Source organism: Liolophura sinensis, chromosome 10 (genome assembly GCF_032854445.1).
Source record: "Liolophura sinensis isolate JHLJ2023 chromosome 10, CUHK_Ljap_v2, whole genome shotgun sequence".
Taxonomy (NCBI): domain Eukaryota; kingdom Metazoa; phylum Mollusca; class Polyplacophora; order Chitonida; family Chitonidae; genus Liolophura; species Liolophura sinensis.
In genome coordinates this window covers 26,815,308-26,833,225 of record NC_088304.1, presented here as the reverse complement: position 1 = coordinate 26,833,225, position 17,918 = coordinate 26,815,308, and the positions used below count along the sequence as shown (strand labels likewise).

Sequence of the window (17,918 nt, the reverse complement as noted above, 5' to 3'; positions counted from 1 at the left end):
TAACTTGGTTGAAAGTGGTACTAGTTTCCATAGAATTCACAATTTTCTACAGAAAATAAAGACATATGTTCAGTTTAGGGAAATTTAAGACCACCCGTTAACATTACACACATGAACTCGTTTTACTTAGCCACTCCATATAATCTGACACACATGGATTCGTTTTACTTAGCAACTGCATATAATGTGACACACATGGATTCGTTTTACTTAGCCACTGCATATAATGTGACACACATGGATTCATTTTACTTAGCCACTGCATATAATGTGACACACACGGATTCGTTTTACTTAGCCACTGCATATAATGTGACAGACACGGATTCGTTTTACTTAGCAACTGCATATAATGTGACACACATGGATTCGTTTTACATAGCCACTTCATATAACGTGACACACATGGATTCGTTTTACTTAGCCACTTAATTTAATGTGATCACCACAGAAACATGTGTCCTTAAGATTTGCTGTCATGGTGATAAAATATCAAATTATAGTCTGTGATAGCTTTTTTGATCATAACTGTGGTTTTAGACAGAATCCTGAAATGATGCTTCTACGGAAAGTAAAGCTAAGCATAACTTAAGGGAGATTAAGATAATCCGTTTAGTATGGAAAGATTAATGTCATTCATCTATTTCGGATATCAAATTAAGATGCAGTATCTCGCACCAGCCGGGAGTTCACGCTTCATAAAGCCGCCGTGGAGTCGCATTTGGCTTCATAGAACTGATAACTTCACCTTTGCTTTGTTAATAAAAGGGTGCTAAACGTGCCTTGGATTTTTTTGTCGGAGATAAGAGTGTGAAAGCAAAACGGTTTTGTAAATAAACAGAATGCATACGGTGGACCCACGTGAAGATGACGTCAGATAATGACGTCACCCCCCTACAATCAGCTCTCGGGTCGGTTTGGCTCTGATGGCGTCTGTTTTGTCGAGACAACAACAATATTAGCTTCACACCACATCACTAAATATGGTCAGGTAACACCCCCACCCTAATCTTGACCTATTTCACTAGATATCATGAAAATATGTATAAAACTCGCGTATTTCGAAACGGGGGTAAACATGTAAATAATCCGAAACGACAACTGCATATCTAGAAATATTGGACTGCACGACGGTGTAATTACTTTCGTTCACATATTAAGTGGTTGGAGAATTAGTGTGTATATCAACACTGAGAAGAATATCCCCTATACTATTCATCTAGTTAAACTACATATATCTTATAGCTTATATCCTTACATCTTATAGCTTATATCCTTACCATATTATGTTAGTTAGAAAATACTGCAGGCTCAACCCCAGCTTAATTTTGACATAAAATTTGTGAATTTCCCTGATCTCACTATAAAACCACTTGTCACACGTGACAATGTTCATAAGTAACTTTTCAAAGGTCGGTGGTGTTACATGCACTTGAAGATGACATCGGCTGTCTGATCAGATTCATTACAAGGGAGAGGTTGTTCGTCAAGTCTAGGTTTTCAAAATCCATTGAGAAGAATTGCTTAGCTCTAAGCCTCTAATCAGTATATTCTTTTGTTATATTACATAAATTCAAGTTCACACATTTTGTGTTTTAGATACCATCATGGGGCTGGTAAGATTGATGAGTTTGACGGTTGTCATGGCAACCGTCTGTTTCGCCAGGGATGCAAGAGTTGCCCGACAAGTGAGACCAAACGGTAATAAATATTTAAGTAATTCGTGTAATCTTGGACTTTGTTCACCTTCATTGCGTATTTATTCTCTAGAACTGATTCCAGTACTTTTCTTAAGCCTGTTTAATGATTGAGTTAAAATCAGTTTTTTTTTCTTGCATACACGATTATCCCTTAAATATCAATGTCTTTACTACTCATTTACGCTTTCCGTGTTTATTTCCATAAATAGGGTGTACTCAGCTTGCCGACGTAATGTTTTTGTATGACGGATCCGATTCCATGACTGCCGAGAACTACAAACAAGAACAAGACTTCATCATTAGCATCATCAGAGATTTCAATCTGAACGCAGACACTGGTATCAGAGCTGGGGCAGTCGTTTTCGACTCTTCCACCCAAGCCGTCGGTCTGGAACCCTTCAGGAACTTCTTCCAGTTGGCCGCGGCTATCCGTTCCCTGACCCATGAACAGGGTGGTACCTTCACCCATCTGGGCATCTCGGTGGTCCGTGACATATTTCGTAGAGAAGGACGACCAAACGTCCCTCAGATCGTGATCATAATGACCGATGGACGGTCCAAGAACGGCACGGCCACCAGGGAACAAGCCAATCTTGCCAAACAGGAAGGTATCAGGGTGATCACTATCGGTATCGGCACCCAGATTGACACCTCCGAACTGTTCGCCGTGGCTTCCTCACCAGAGCTCTTCCTAAGAGTCGACAACTTCAACGCGCTCAAAGATCTTACCCTTGACATTGCCAAGGAAGTCTGTCCAAGTAAGTCAGTCACCATGACCCAATCGCAAACACTTGCCTGTTTTCATTTTTCCTGGGGGACCTCCATGGCTCAGTCGGTTAGCGCGCTAGCGCAGCGTACTGACCCAGGGGCCTCTCACCAATGCAGTCGCTGTGAGTTCAAGTTCAGCTTATGCTGGCTTCCTCTCCGGCCGTACGTAGGAAAGTCTTCCAGCAATCTGCGGATTGTTATGGGTTTTCACCACAATGCTGGCCGCCGTCGTATAAGTGAAATATTCTTGAGTAAGGCCTAAAACACCGATTAAATAACAAATAATAAAAATTCAAATATTTTCTGGACTTCTTAAAACTCAGTTCTTGTCCCAATCCAGGCCTATTAAGGTTATGATTAAAGTATTGACAGAGATCAAAGTATCAAGTGGCTCAACGGTTTACTGGTTAGGTGCTTAATATTTGGTCCTAGGAAATTTGTTGGGTTTGGTCACTGTATGTTTTAAATTTATTGTCTGACAATTTGAGGCACATTTTGTGTAATCAATGAAGTTTATTACGTCCTGCATGCCACACGAGACAATTGCCCTGTAAAGGCTGTAGGATTTGGGTGACGACGTCGTTACTCTTCTGAACTGGATGTTGCAGAACTGCTTTTTGTGAAGCTGTGGCCAGCTGAGCTAATGAAATACCGCGCCCAAATAGAATAGTTTTATTGTATAAATCGTATACAAAGAATACATTGCATTGAAATGTTTTAAGGCTTTCAATTAATTTACAAGTGATTTGCTAAACATTATTCAGTCATACTGATTATATATAACTTGGTTTGATAAAACAATGTTGCTTTTAAGAGATTGCTGGATGTGTTTTCATGACTTTATTGTCCCTTTCTTTCTTTAGCAACAACGACAACAACCACCACTACCACAACGACAACAACAACCACCCCTTTCCCACCAAGTAAGTGACTAATAACATTGCTCGTATATAGCTATATTTATCACAGGATATGGGCTGGTTAAAAAAAATTCGCCTTCAAGCCATTTTAAAAACCATAAGAAGTACAAGGTGAGATTCTATCGGGATGCCACTCATTGATTTCATTTGCATGTTTAATAAATTTAACAGGCATCACCTGATGTAGACCTACTGTTTCAAGTCTCATTTAAAATGCGCACTGCATTGCTCAGGGGATAATGCTTGGCTTGCTGAGAAATTCATACCCTTGACAAATGAGTTCGAATCCAGCTTGTTCAAATCCAGCTCTCGCTGCTGGGAATACGGCCTTAAGTCAGGAATTGTGTCATTTTTCTGTAGTGAAGCGAAGTTTTGTAATCCGGGAACTCCGGTTTCCTCCCACCACCAGCCTGACCACCGTCATTAAACTGTAATTTTTTTTAGTAAAACGTTGAACACCAATCAATTTATCAGTCAAAGGCTGCTCATGTTAATCAATAAAACCGACTGTCTACAATATCTTTGGGGCTTCTGTATAACACTTACATCATCATCGTGATCATTAAAATCATCATTTATCTCCAGATCCATGTGACGATTGCCGATTTTCCAACGGAATAGCCTATGCAAGACACGAGACGGAATGTTACCTCTTCTACCACTGTGTCGGGAGCACCCGTCCCGGAAGTAACCAGAGATTGAGGCCTTACGTCAAGCGATGTCCGTGGGGACAGTTTTGGGACCAGGACGTCCTTACATGCAGACCCGCGAATCAGGTCAACTGCCCGACAGGTTAGTCACGGTGGGAGCACTAATGTGGACCAATGACGTCCTGGTAGCCGTTTGTGCCTTGGTTTCTTCCACCAAAATGGTGTGCACATCTGTTTGTCACGTGTGGAAAAGTTCGCCAGTATTGCCGGTGGTTTACCACGTGCATTCCTTGCATACTCTCTCCACCCAAATTACTGACCGACATCTCATAACTGAGAAATGAGCGGGAACGACGATAAACGACAATTTAAATCAAATTGCGAGAAGAAGCTATATTTATAGAAGTCAACGCGTAATGGCTAAAAGTTTTTTTAGTTTTTAGAGAGCTATGAACAAAATATCAAGATAAATCCCAATCATGTACTCCTTCAGGACGCTGTTCCGCTCCTCTGGAACGCTCAGTTGCACGAGATTTTCGGGCACACCGTTCTGATTGGTTTTTTAAGTGCTGTTGACGTTCAAGCTCGGATTTGCTTAGAATATCATTCAAGTGCACAAAAACAAAAGAAATAAAATAATATTATCATCACTTCAGAGATTTCACCTCACATTTCCGGGATTATTTTCCGCTTGTTTTTATAATGACGGCTTGGTCTACGTTTCTTCGTTCAGACACGTTGTACTTTATCATATACGATTTTACTATATGTGGTATGTATATGCTATTTTATATATTTATTCCAGACAAATGCAGTATAGGAACGGTAAATGCCTACGGTATGACCACATCTTGTCGGGGATACTGGGAGTGTGACGGCCTGAGAACAGCTGTGGCAAGCTGCTGCGGGCTTAATGAACGATTTATCGAGGGACGAGGCTGTATTCCAGACCCCACCTGCAACGACGATTGTCCCTACAAGGTCAACGACTTTATCAAAGCAGGTAAAATATTTACGAAAACCTGCGAAAAGCATATACTGCCACGTGGAGCTACAACATTGCCACATCAGCGTACATACGAAGTTTTTAGAGAGCTATTAATAAATACATCAACAATACTACCTATAACTTCTTCGTCAGTCCGTACGCGGATTGCCAGCAACATGCAGATGGTTGTAGGTTTTCCTCACGCTCTACTCGGTTTCCTCCCGCCATAATGTTGGTCGCCGTCGTATAAGTGAAATGTTTTTGAGTACGCCGTAAGCATCAACCAAATAAATAAACAAATAAATAGTAATAATAAGATTACACTACAGAGTGTAAAACCAGAGCAGCAACGATACATCTACATGTATATCTTGTAAAACTACTGAAATCCGGACTCTTTTAAGTTTACCTCAAGTGGGGTTGTATTCTAACTGTTCGTGTAAATGCTTATATAACAGATCGAATGACAGCCCGATTCACGTCACACAAATGACAGCCTGATTCCCGTCACACAAATTACAACCTGATTCATCTCACACAAATTACAACCTGATTCCCGTCATACAAATTACAACCTGATTCACCTCACACAAATTACAGCCTAATTCCCGTCACCCAAATGAAAGCCTGATTCCCGTCAGACAAATTACAGCCTGATTCACCTCACACGAATTACAGCCTGATTCCCGTCACATAAATTACAACCTGATTCACCTCACACAAATTACAGCCTAATTCCCGTCACCCAAATGACAGTCTGCTTCCCTTCACACGAATTACAGCCTGATTCATCTCACACGAATTACAGCCTGATTCCGGTCACACAAATTACAACCTGATTCACCTCACAGAAATTACACGGGATACCTAAATAAATAAAGACGTTCTGTTTTTGTTTTCTTTTTCAGAGTGCACTGGTTTGTTTCTACCTCATCCTTTCGATCAAACTAAGTATCTAATGCTTGGATCTGACATGGCATATCCTTGCCCTGAAGGTGTCGCCTTCTCCCCTACAGCTTGTAGTTGTTCCATACGAATCCCAGTTGCCGTACGACAAAATGATGCCGGGGAACCATGTGAGTCACAGTATAATAAAATAAATAATATTATCTTCACATCAGACATAAAAGTGGAAACACTCTGATTTGAACTCTCTTCTGCCATACCCTTGCTCTATTTCTTTCTCCACCGATTGTGTCACACACCTGTTGATACATAAGTTAGAACAATTTGAAAAATTTCAAATTAACTTTCTATGCCTTTCTATTTCTATAAAAAAAACTCTGAAACAAAGATTATGGCTTTAAAAGAGAAATGAACACACCTATGCCTAAAATGATGCAAAATATAGTAATTTTTTAGTCATATTTTATAACTTTTACCAATCAATCTATCCATCAATGATCCGGACATTTTTGAAAATGACGTCAAACGATCAAATGACTGTGAACGCAGGTCCTGTTTAGCGTCACCCCTCCGTACCTCATCCCCACCCCATCCAACTGGACTTCCTTCTTGTTTAGTGCACTCTCTGGTAACAGTTATAAGAAATAACTTGGTCAGTAAAACTGTACATGTGGTACTCAGTAAATCCAATGTCACTAGACCTCTTCTCTTTTTATCTTAGTGTGCGAGCCAGATATCTACCTGCCCTTCGACGTGGACTTCAAAGATGTTTCTGGACATTACCTCTCAACTACCCCTGACGGTAGAGTCAGGGTCGACAGAAACCCATCTTTGGGAGCTATAGGTGGTGGTACTGCTAGATTCGACGGAGGAAATATCACCATTTGGAAGTATGCCAACGATGAGCTGGGTGATGTCTTTGCCATCACTTTCCGCTATATGGAAGTCAGACTGGACCATGTGCAGAGCAAGCCAGAAGCAATTGTCTCCAACAGTGGCTGTCAGCAAAGATGCACAGTGGCGGTCGCTCTCGATAGATCTACTGGAATGGCAGAGGCTCATTTACAAACCACCAGAACAGGCCGTTCAATGACCGAAGTTCCTCAGGTGAGTTTGAGGCATTTGGTTTGGAGAATAATCACAAAAACTTAGCTATTAAAACGTTAGTATACGGTGTCTACGGTAAGCGAGATATCCCGGAGGATAATAGGTACAGATAGCGAAATCAAAATGAGTCCATTCCGTCCGAAATTAGGATAACTCCAATATCTCATGTCCAATAACTTCCACCTTCTATGATTTCAATTATGTATTACTCCTTTTTCCTATAACTTCCGTTAACCTATAACAATTTCAGTCTCCTGTAAACTGTATAACTCTCACGTGCTGTATCTCCCATTTCCTCCAACAGCTCTACAACTCTCATCTTCTATAACTACTCTCATCCCTTCCAACTTCCACGTCTTACAACTTTCATTTGCTGTATCTCCCATTTCCTCCAACAGCTCTACAACTCTCATCTTCTATAACTACTCTCATCCCTTCCAACTTCCACGTCTTACAACTCTCATGTGCTGTATCACCCATTTCCTCCAACAGCTCTACAACTCTCATCTTCTATAACTACTCTCATCCCTTCCAACTTCCACGTCTTACAACTCTCATCTGCTGTATCTCCCATTTCCTCCAACAGCTCTACAACTCTCATCTTCTATAACTACTCTCATCCCTTCCAACTTCCACGTCTTACAACTCTCATCTGCTGTATCTCACATTTCCTCCAACAGCTCTACAACTCTCATCTTCTATAACTACTCTCATCCCTTCAAACTTCCACGTCTTACAACTCTCATCTGCTGTATCTCCCATTTCCTCCAGCAGTCCTAAAACTCTAATCCTCCAACAACGACCGTCTTCTACAACTCTCGTCTTCTATAACTACTCTCACCCCTTCCAACTTCCACGTCTTATAACTCTTATCTGCTGTATCTCCCACTTCCTGTAACATCTTCCGTTTTCTATGACTCCCGTCTTCTATAACTACTCCCATCATTTCCAACTTTCTTATCTTATAACTCCCACCTGCTATAACTCCCACTTCCTGTAACAACTTCCGTCTTCCACAACTCCACGTCCTGCAACTTCCATGTACCGGAATCATTCATCCATCTGTTATAACAACTCCCGTCTTTTCTAACTTCCACTTCCTAATCTTCCATCCCGTATAGCTTCCATCCCACATAGCTTCCATCCCGAATAGCTTCCATCCCACATAGCTTCCATCCGGTGTAGCTTCCACCCGACATAGCTTCCATCCCGTGTAGCTTCCATCCCACATAGCTTCCTTCCCGTATAGCTTCCATCTCACATAGCCTCCATCCCGTATGACTTCTCTCTCCTTTAGCTTCCATCCCGTACAACTATCCGTCTCTCTATTTCAGGGGGTTCCTCAGGGGTGGAAGGACGTTTCCCTGGTATATGACGGCGCGGCTCTTACACTAAAGGTTAACGGAGTTGTGGAATCAGTGGACTCCAAAGGTAGGTTACCTGGGTTACCTGTGATATCCTTACCTTTGATGCCCTATATCATCCGTTACAAAACAGCTTTCTGAACGTCATATCTTCACAGATGAGGAATAAGTCACGAAACTGATTGCTGATATGGTGATATTTCCTCCATAGTGTATAAACAACTCCTGTCTGAAGTGAAGCAAAAACAAAAGAAAAATGTTTTAGATCACATTGGGTCGGTTTTATGACAAACTGGACGTACCACTGCATCTCCTATCTGAGTTAATGTAACTAAGTTTTGTTTACTATTTGGACGTCAGCTTTGCAGCTTTCACAATTCTTACTCTAATGGTTCTCAATAGTAACGTTGACTGATATACTGGTGTCATTTGTGTACAGGTTACATCAACCGAGCCTTGTCAGCTCTCCACTTAGGAAGCGCTTGTGATGAATTTGCCAGATATTACGGATATATTGATGAGGTAAGACATCTTCATTATTTTACACTGTAAAAATTCGCTTAAACCATTGATATAAATTTCACCAATACATTTTTTTCAAATACAAGATATCTTATCCATGGAGGCATTATTCACTGCTTTGTGGCCGTAGCCTAAATCGATGTAATAAAATCTTATTTCACGTCAATTGGCAACGTCGAGAACTCGATTGCTGAGATGGCTGTCGAAGCTAGCTAGCTGCAACTATCAGGCCGTTGACCGCTGAGGTCGCATGTTCGAACCCGGGTCGCGCTGATTCGACTTCGGCTTTAAGTTAGAAGATTTTCCAGGTATTTGGTTAAGGCTGGCGATTTACTCCACCCATAAAACCTGACCTCTTTCGTAAAAGTGAAATACTCTTGAGCATGTCGTTAGTCAATCAGTCGATCAATCTATATCCGTCCGTCACGTGGTTTCATCATGACTATGTATTTCTTTGTTTCCGTGATTTACAGTTCAGGGTTTACAAGGGATGTCTTCCGGAATTGTAAACTGGACAGGTGAAAATCCACAGCTTTACTATACGAAGATTTTGACAAGAGGATCACGTTATATCTTGGTCGTATTTGCTAAAAATAATACGTTTCTCGCACCAAATGAACTCGTTTTGCCATAATAGACTTCAGTACTGTCCATTGGAAGTGACTGGATGCTGCTTGTTGGTGCAAGATGACCAGGAAAAGAATCCACATCTTCCTATCACATCCTTTATGACGAACACTTCGATATTATTTGTAGAAAACACGGGAAGGGGATTTGCGATTGAGAAACAGTAAATCAAGTCCACGTCGCGGTCTTATGCTGTATTTTGTTGCGATCTTCCCACTTTTGTATAAAATTCTCATCGCTGGCGATGATCTTAATACCAAGGATATAATCCATATTATATATGTGGTAGAACCGCTGTATATTTTCCCTTTCGGTTCTGTAAGTTGCAATCACGCCATATCCTTGTTCTGGAGAGAATCCAGACACACCGATAACGTTGGTCTGTTTGCCTCCACTGTGTTGAAAACCATTTCATTTTAATATTAAGAACACGACAAAATTACCGGTGGGGAACACTTGAAACTTGTGGTCAAACTTTTGTCGATCTTTTTTTTTTCTTTGCATTTTTAATTTCTGATTTTCTCATCATTAAGCATCAAGACATAAATCACTGAAAAAATTTACCATAGGAAAGCTATATCCCCAAAAAGATATTTCTTATACATTAGACGGACGTCTTGGCTTTCTCTTCATTAAGCATTGAGACACAAGTCATTGAAAATTTGTACCAAATAAACTTGAGTAGTGTTAATTATACAGTTGCATCCCCACGAATGCATTTCCAACACGCGATACGAACGTCCTGGCTTTCTCTTCGTTAAGCATAAGGACACAAACTCATTGAAAATTTTGTACCAGATATACTCGGCATTGTACAAAGTAATTAGGACATTGTATCCATGACTACATCTGTATCCGAGAAATCGTATTTCCTAAACTGGGTACGAACGTCTTGTACAAGTAACTTTTTTGAATGTCTTGAAATGTGGCATTCTCATTGATATACTAAACCTATCTGTATAATTGTTTGCATCCGCTGTATTATATTTTTTGTCTTTTACCACCATTACTGTATACCAAAAACACATAATGCTATTTTGTGCATAAGCAGTGATGCTCGTACCCACACAACTATTACGACGCACCATGGAGATGTGGGCCTAAATATACGATATTCATGTTCGTGGAAGTTGATTGTTTCTACCATGTTTAAACATAACATATATGTTTAATCGCATGTTGCTATAGGGTATAGTTACAATTATCTTAAATTACAGGCCAATGTTTTGTTCCTATGACTGTATCTCAACATATAACGCAAACATAATTTATGTTCCAAGATAAATAGTATGTTCCTTTATTAAGCCTCCATTAATTGTTGTGGGATAGCATGTACATTTCTTTTGTGTTTCACACATTTTAAATATGACTGTCTATATTTATTCAATAAATTTACAAAACGACATGACGGATTTGTTTATTGGTTATGTTTTCACTATTTCAACCCGGGATGCAAACCCCAAAGCCCAGCAGCGGGCAAAGCCAGCATTTCATTATATATGCGTGTATCTGTTTCATCGATGCTTACTGCCCGTACTCGAGAACATTTCATTCTAACTCGATATGAATCTATGCGTCGAAACAGACATTCGTATAAAAGCCGTCAACCACTTAGGACGTTCCGGGTGAATGATCGCAAGCCCAGTTAACAAAGAGACTTTTAACAAACTACGAAAAAACTAAGCAAGTATATAAAGTGCGAAATTAAGACGGAATCATACAAAGAGAAACAGTTTTCAATAGCGTAGGAAAGACGCAACGTACGTCCAAGGCGACTGATTAAAATCAGTATTCAGATCGTGTACCATGCTAGAATATAAGTTGTCGATAACAAAATATATATCTCAGTTGCGCTTTGATTGCATCTCTTTATATATCCTGGGTGGCGGTCTAATTCAACACGATGAGTATACATCCCTTGCCCCGCCTTAGGCGGGATTAGACAGTCATGAAGCAGAGTGACAGAGATTCGGAATCTGAGGCTCTGTTCATATCTACTTACAAGAGAATTATACTCATTGTAAAACTTAAGAAACTTGGAGGGAAGGCATTTGATGGAATAACCTTGACACACTTGTGACGTTGATTGAGTTCGTCCGATAACACGCAGTAGCTAACAAATGCTACAAGACGAGACATGTGCACGCCATATGAAGGGCCCTTCTTTATATTGCTGTCTAAATAAGGATAATTAACAATGTCAGACTTGAGACTATCGCTCTTGTCATACAGCCTGTGAGATAGCAAACCGTCTTAGAGTCTGTGGTTTACTTTAAATCCAGCGAAGGTGTGTGAAAATCTTTCACAGCCTTTGTTATATACATATAGTTTAACGATAGCAAATCATCAATATGACGTTTAATGAATGAGAAAGATCGAGCCTGGAGAGGACTACTCCTTAATAATTTCTGCATATAGTCGTATTCATGCAAGAACAGCTGTAGATCACCTTCAAGGGGGCACAATTGGTGCCTATTGGAATACCTATAGACTGTTGATGTTATTAATGAGAAATTCCAGGAACTCGATGAACAGCGAAACATCCCATGCATGGTAACCCTTGTATGCAGTTGAACTGAAGCAGGCTTCGTTGTCTTTGACGTTAAAGTAGCGGTGACCGGTTTCATTAAGCACCGACACAGACATAGTGATGAAATTCTTTCAGTTAAATCTGTGTGAGGAATTGCAGTGTAAAGAATGGAGAAATCCCAACTAGATATAATCTTATACGGTGTGTGTATTAAAGCGTCTGGTTGTTCAGTGAGAGGTTTGGAGTTTTAAAGGATCTGCATACAGTTAACGCCTGGATTTTTCTCAATTGCACAAAAATACTTTTTCCAAAATGATTATTTCTTGTAGTGCCTTTCTTTAAGAGAGTCGACACAGCTTCTTGATCCCGCAACAAAGCGAGCTTTGTAGGGAGATTCATGCATTTTGGAATCCAGTAAGGTTTTGGTATATTGGTGTGATGGGCCGTACGGATACACCCCTCTGTTTGATAATGAACTGATGCTTTTTAAGAAAGTTCCTCCAGAGTATTGGTCGTTGTAGAATACGTTGATTTTGCGACCGTTGTTGTACTGATATTAAGCTCTTCTACAAGAACCTGATAGTAATAACTCTTGCAGACAAATATTATATTACCCGGAGCTTTGTCCGTAGAAAGAGTAATGTATTTTCCCTGAAGGTCATCAAGTACCTTTCCAGCCGTAGGATCCTTCAAAACTTGTTTGGCTGTGGCATGAGCATAAGTAACATGGTGGATTACATACACAACCTTTTTCTTTACTAGCTCAAGCCAAGTGTCCAGGACTGAAGGTTCTACCTCCCCCCGTTCCCACCATTTTTTGGCAAAGTTTTCAAGCGCCGAAAGTACAATTTTCATATTAGCTCTCATTTTTATCTTTCTCGACCGCCTATAATTAGGATCCCTCACAAGTAGATTTCGAAGATCATTACTATTTACGATATCAAGGTTACCAATCAAGACATGTTTACATGGATGGTAGGTAAAATCTGACGATTCACCGTCAGAGCTGTGTGTACGACAAGAAAAATCGGGAATCTCAAAAATCTTGGAAGCGACTGGTTCAGCATATTGGTAGGAAATGCATGGAGGCTCTCGTAAACAGGCGGTTATATCTCTGAGCAGACAACATCAGAGAAACGCGAGTAAACCATCGGCCTATCGCTTCCAAAATTTTCAATTATTCCCAGGCCATCAAGGAGTTCGATTTGGCGACGTATACTTCTGGCGGCTATAACTGTGATTGTGAATCCTCAGTTTTTACCTACGACAAATGTAAACATGTCCTGACTGGTGACCTTAATATTATTAAGAATCATGATCTAAGGAATCTCTTTGTGAGTGGTCCTAAGTATAGAGAAAAGAGTAATGTCAACATTCGATCAAACAAAAAAAATATCACCTCGGCACTTGAGCAGTTTGTTAAAAAATGGTCAAAACGGGAGAAAGTGGATTCTTTGGTACTTAACGATTGGCTTGAGATTGTCAAAAAGAAAGTTAGTTTAACTATACACCGTCTAGACATTGATGCTCTACCTAAAGTTAAACAGGTTCTGAAGGATCCCACTGTGCAAGAAACACTCGCTGACTTTTATAGTAAATTTGTCATCACTGTAGCAGACAAGGCTCCTAATAATGCCATCTTTATTTGCAAGAATTATTATTATCAAATTCTTGTTCAAGAGCTATGTGCATATAAAACGACATCCACGTATTCTGCTACTATATGCACTCTGGAGGAACTATTTAACAAACACAAAACCTTTCTTGAAGAAAGGCGCATAAATATACCTACCCGTCACACAGAAATACCACAACTTTACTGGATTCCTAAAATGCATAAATCCCCATACAAGGCTCGATTTATTGCAGGTTCAAGAAGCTGTATCACTAAACTCTTGTCAACCCTACTTACGAGAGTGTTACAAGAAGTAAAGTCATTTTGGATTGTATGTATTGTTGTGCCATAACAAAAAATTCAGGTGTCAACTGCGTGTGGATTCTTAACAACTCCAAATGTCTTACAGAAGAACTCGATGCTCATATGCATATACCGTACAAAGACGTATCCACGTGGGATTTCTCTACTCTCTATACTACGATTCCTCACAAAGATCTTATTGAAAGAATATCGTCGTTAATTGTCTCGGTATTTACTAAAACTGGTCACCGTTACATTAACGTCATAAGCAATAAGGCTTTCTTTAGTTCTACTCTTTATAAAGGTTACCACTCATGGGATGTTACATTATTTATTGAATTACTTGAATTTCTCATTAATAACATCTATGTGAAATTCGGTGATACCATTTACCAACAGTGCATAGGTATTCCAATAGGTAAAAATTGTGCGCCTCTTTTGGCAGACCTATAGGCCTACCTGTTTTCATATGAATACGACTATATGCAGAAATTACTTAAAAGTAATATCTTTAAAGCTCGATCCTTTTCATTTACCAAGCGGTATATTGATGATCTACTGGCGTTAAATAATCCCCATATTGCTGAAGCGGTGAAGGAAATCTATCCGCTTTCATTGGATTTAAAGGAGACAACAGATAGTCCTGATGGTACGTCTTATTTGGATCTATATCTGTACAAAGACGGACAAGGTCTCCTTTCACGCCGCCTTTATGACAAAAGGGATAATTTCAATTTTGATATTGTAAATTATCCTTATTTAGATAGCAATATACCAAAGGGTCCTGCATATGGCGTATACATATCTCGCCTTGTAGCATTTGTCAGATCTTGCGTTAATTGTGATGACTTTAATCTGCGTCACAAGTTGCTAGTTCAAAAACTAGTTTGTCAAGGATACTCCATCAAACGCCTTCATTCAAAGTTTATCAAATTTTACAATGAATATAACACTCTCGTTGGCAGGTATGGACAGAGTGTTCAGAATCTCTGGCGATCTGCATTGTGATCAACCACATAGACGGCGCTATTATCCCTATGTGCATATCTATCACGTACATGGTATTTAACAACATAGATGGCGCTGGTTGCCCAGTGTAACCGTCTATCTTGTATGTCATGTGTAACATCATAGATGTCGCCTCTTGTAGCATGAGATCTTACATATTTACGGGAAAGACGTAATCGTCCGTTACTTTCGAATCATAATCTGATCGGTTAGGGTCTGTAACGCTCGTCATTTTCAAACTGTATCTAATACCGCTTAACCTGGGGCTAGGGGCCGTAAAGGTAGCCATGCTAATTACATCAGCATGACGCCTTTATGAACAGTTGCAATGAAAGCGCGACTGAGATACTTGTTTAGCTGTTATTTGACATGGAACTCATTCACGGACTACGAATTTGAACTTTGATATGGAATTCATGCCTGGAATATTCATTGTCTGCCCGGCATCATTGAAAACTGATGACCGCTTCTCTCTTGTGTGTTACCGGTACCGGCTTTATTTCTTATTTGTATAATTTCTTACATACCTTTGTCTTCGGGAGTTAGTGTTAAACGTTGTTGTGGAAATGGATCTTGCGATTATCGAATTGGAACGCCCTTTACGGACTACGAATGGTATAGGCCTAGGAATGTCGGACTTGACGTTTATATTTGGTTAAGCAATTGGCAAATTTTACCACCTGTGACACACATTCTAACTGACCCACAGGCCGAGCGAGATTCGCGAAGAGATCTGTCAGCTTGGCACGAGAAGACACTCTTTTCGCTACAAGAGCAAATTCATGAGCACAAGAATATATTATAAACAATGGCAAAGAAAGCCAAATCTAAAATGTTGAAACGTCTTCAATACAAGTCCCACTTTGAGATCAAAGAAGAAACCCATAGCTCTACGAAAATGGAGTAAAAAAGAACTAAAATTCATGCACACTTCATGATCAATACTATTCATGATCAACACACGTGTGAATACGTCGTATACGAGAACCTGTAACAATGGAAGCACCAGACCCTATGACGTCATGCTACTGACGTCATGAATTATTTATGTTCTCCACAATATCCAGTTCATTCACGAGCATTGACTTGTGTCAAGAGTGGTTATCAGCGCCATCTTCCTCTGTTTTGGTCGGGCGTACATCAAAAAATCATGATGAAGCTAGCATCAGTTGAAATCTATGCGTCAAAAAATTCGTCTACGAGCCATCAACCAGAATGGAAGTTACGAGTCTCAGTGTTTATTACAAGAGTAGCATATCAACATTCGTGTACAACAAACAAGAGCTTGACATAAACAACCCGTGGGGAGATACAATTAAATTAAAATAGCACCACAAATTATACATGGTTAATGAACAAAATTATTATAAAAGCAATACATTAAAGCACATGTACACGCATTTTAGAAAGTAGGTGAAGAATTTCAATAAAATAAAAATTGTCTGCGTCTAAATTTTGTTCATCAAAGTATGAACGCAAGGATAGTTTCTTGAAGTTTATAATAGTTGTACATGTACTTCAGTCATACTCATTATCTAAACCTAATAATATCAAGACAAATATAATTCTTCTTATAAAATGAACATACTGTATCTACAAGTACATAACTGATATCTCTTCTGAAACTTCGCCTCCTGAAAGAAATAACAAAAACTAAATACTTGATTTCTATAAAACAATGCTAACGATGTTCTAAAATTTCAACCTTTTTGTAAATATAAAATACTAAACAGTACAGCATGGTAAGGATGGTATATGTCCTGATATACACCTGTACAGCATGGTGAGGATGGTATATGTTTTGATATACACCTGTACAGCACAGTAAGGATGGTATATGTACCGATATACACCTGTACAGCATGGTGAGGATGGTATATGTGCTGATATGCACCTGTACAGCGCGGTAAGGATGGTATTTGTCCTGATATACACCTGTACAGCACAGTAAGGATGGTATATGCACTGATACACACCTGTACAGCATGGTAAGGATGGTATATCTACTGATATATACCTGTACAGCATGGTAAGGATGGTATATGTACTGATATACACCTGTACAGCACAGTAAGGATGGTATATGTATTGATATACACCTGTACAGCACGGTAAGGATGGTATATGTGCTGATATACACCTGTACAGCACAGTAAAGATGGTATATGTACTGATATACACCTGTACAGCACGGTAAGGATGGTATATGTACTGATATACACCTGTACAAGTTGAGGATGGTATATGTACTGATATACACCTGTACAGCACAGTAAGGATGGTATATGTACTGATATATACCTGTACAGCATGGTAAGGATGGTATATGTACTGATATACACCTGTACAGCACAGTAAGGATGGTATATGTACTGATATACACCTGTACAGCACGGTAAGGATGGTATATGTGCTGATATACACCTGTACAGCACAGTAAAGATGGTATATGTACTGATATACACCTGTACAGCACGGTAAGGATGGTATATGTACTGATATACACCTGTACAAGTTGAGGATGGTATATGTACTGATATACACCTGTACAGCACAGTAAGGATGGTATATGTACTGATATACACCTGTACAGCACAGTAAGGATGGTATATGATATACAGAAGAACAGCACTGTACTGAAGGGATGATACATGTATCTATCTATTTAATCAATATTTTAAGTCATATTAAAGAATAGTACAGCACTATAAAGTATTACATATGTACTGATATACAATAGTACAGCACTACGAAGACTAGCGCACATACTGATATACACCTGTACAGCACTGTGAGGGATCACACATGTACTGATACACAGCTGTCCAGCACTGTGATGGCTCCCACATGTACTGATACACAGCTGTCCAGCACTGTGACGGCTCCCACACATATTGATATACAGCTGTC

The 17,918-nt window shown here is 39.7% G+C and overlaps 1 protein-coding gene across 1 annotated transcript; it reads left to right on the top strand.

Annotated features, from left to right (window-relative positions):
- Positions 1-983: 983 nt before the first annotated feature.
- On the top strand, positions 984-9,434 carry LOC135477046 (protein PIF-like). Its single transcript, XM_064757197.1, has 11 exons — positions 984-991; positions 1,600-1,688; positions 1,910-2,458; positions 3,332-3,391; positions 3,974-4,180; positions 4,844-5,041; positions 5,935-6,102; positions 6,654-7,039; positions 8,374-8,470; positions 8,843-8,925; positions 9,399-9,434. The coding sequence occupies exons 1-11, from the start codon at positions 984-986 to the stop codon at positions 9,432-9,434; spliced, it is 1,881 nt and encodes a 626-aa protein (XP_064613267.1).
- Positions 9,435-17,918: the final 8,484 nt, after the last annotated feature.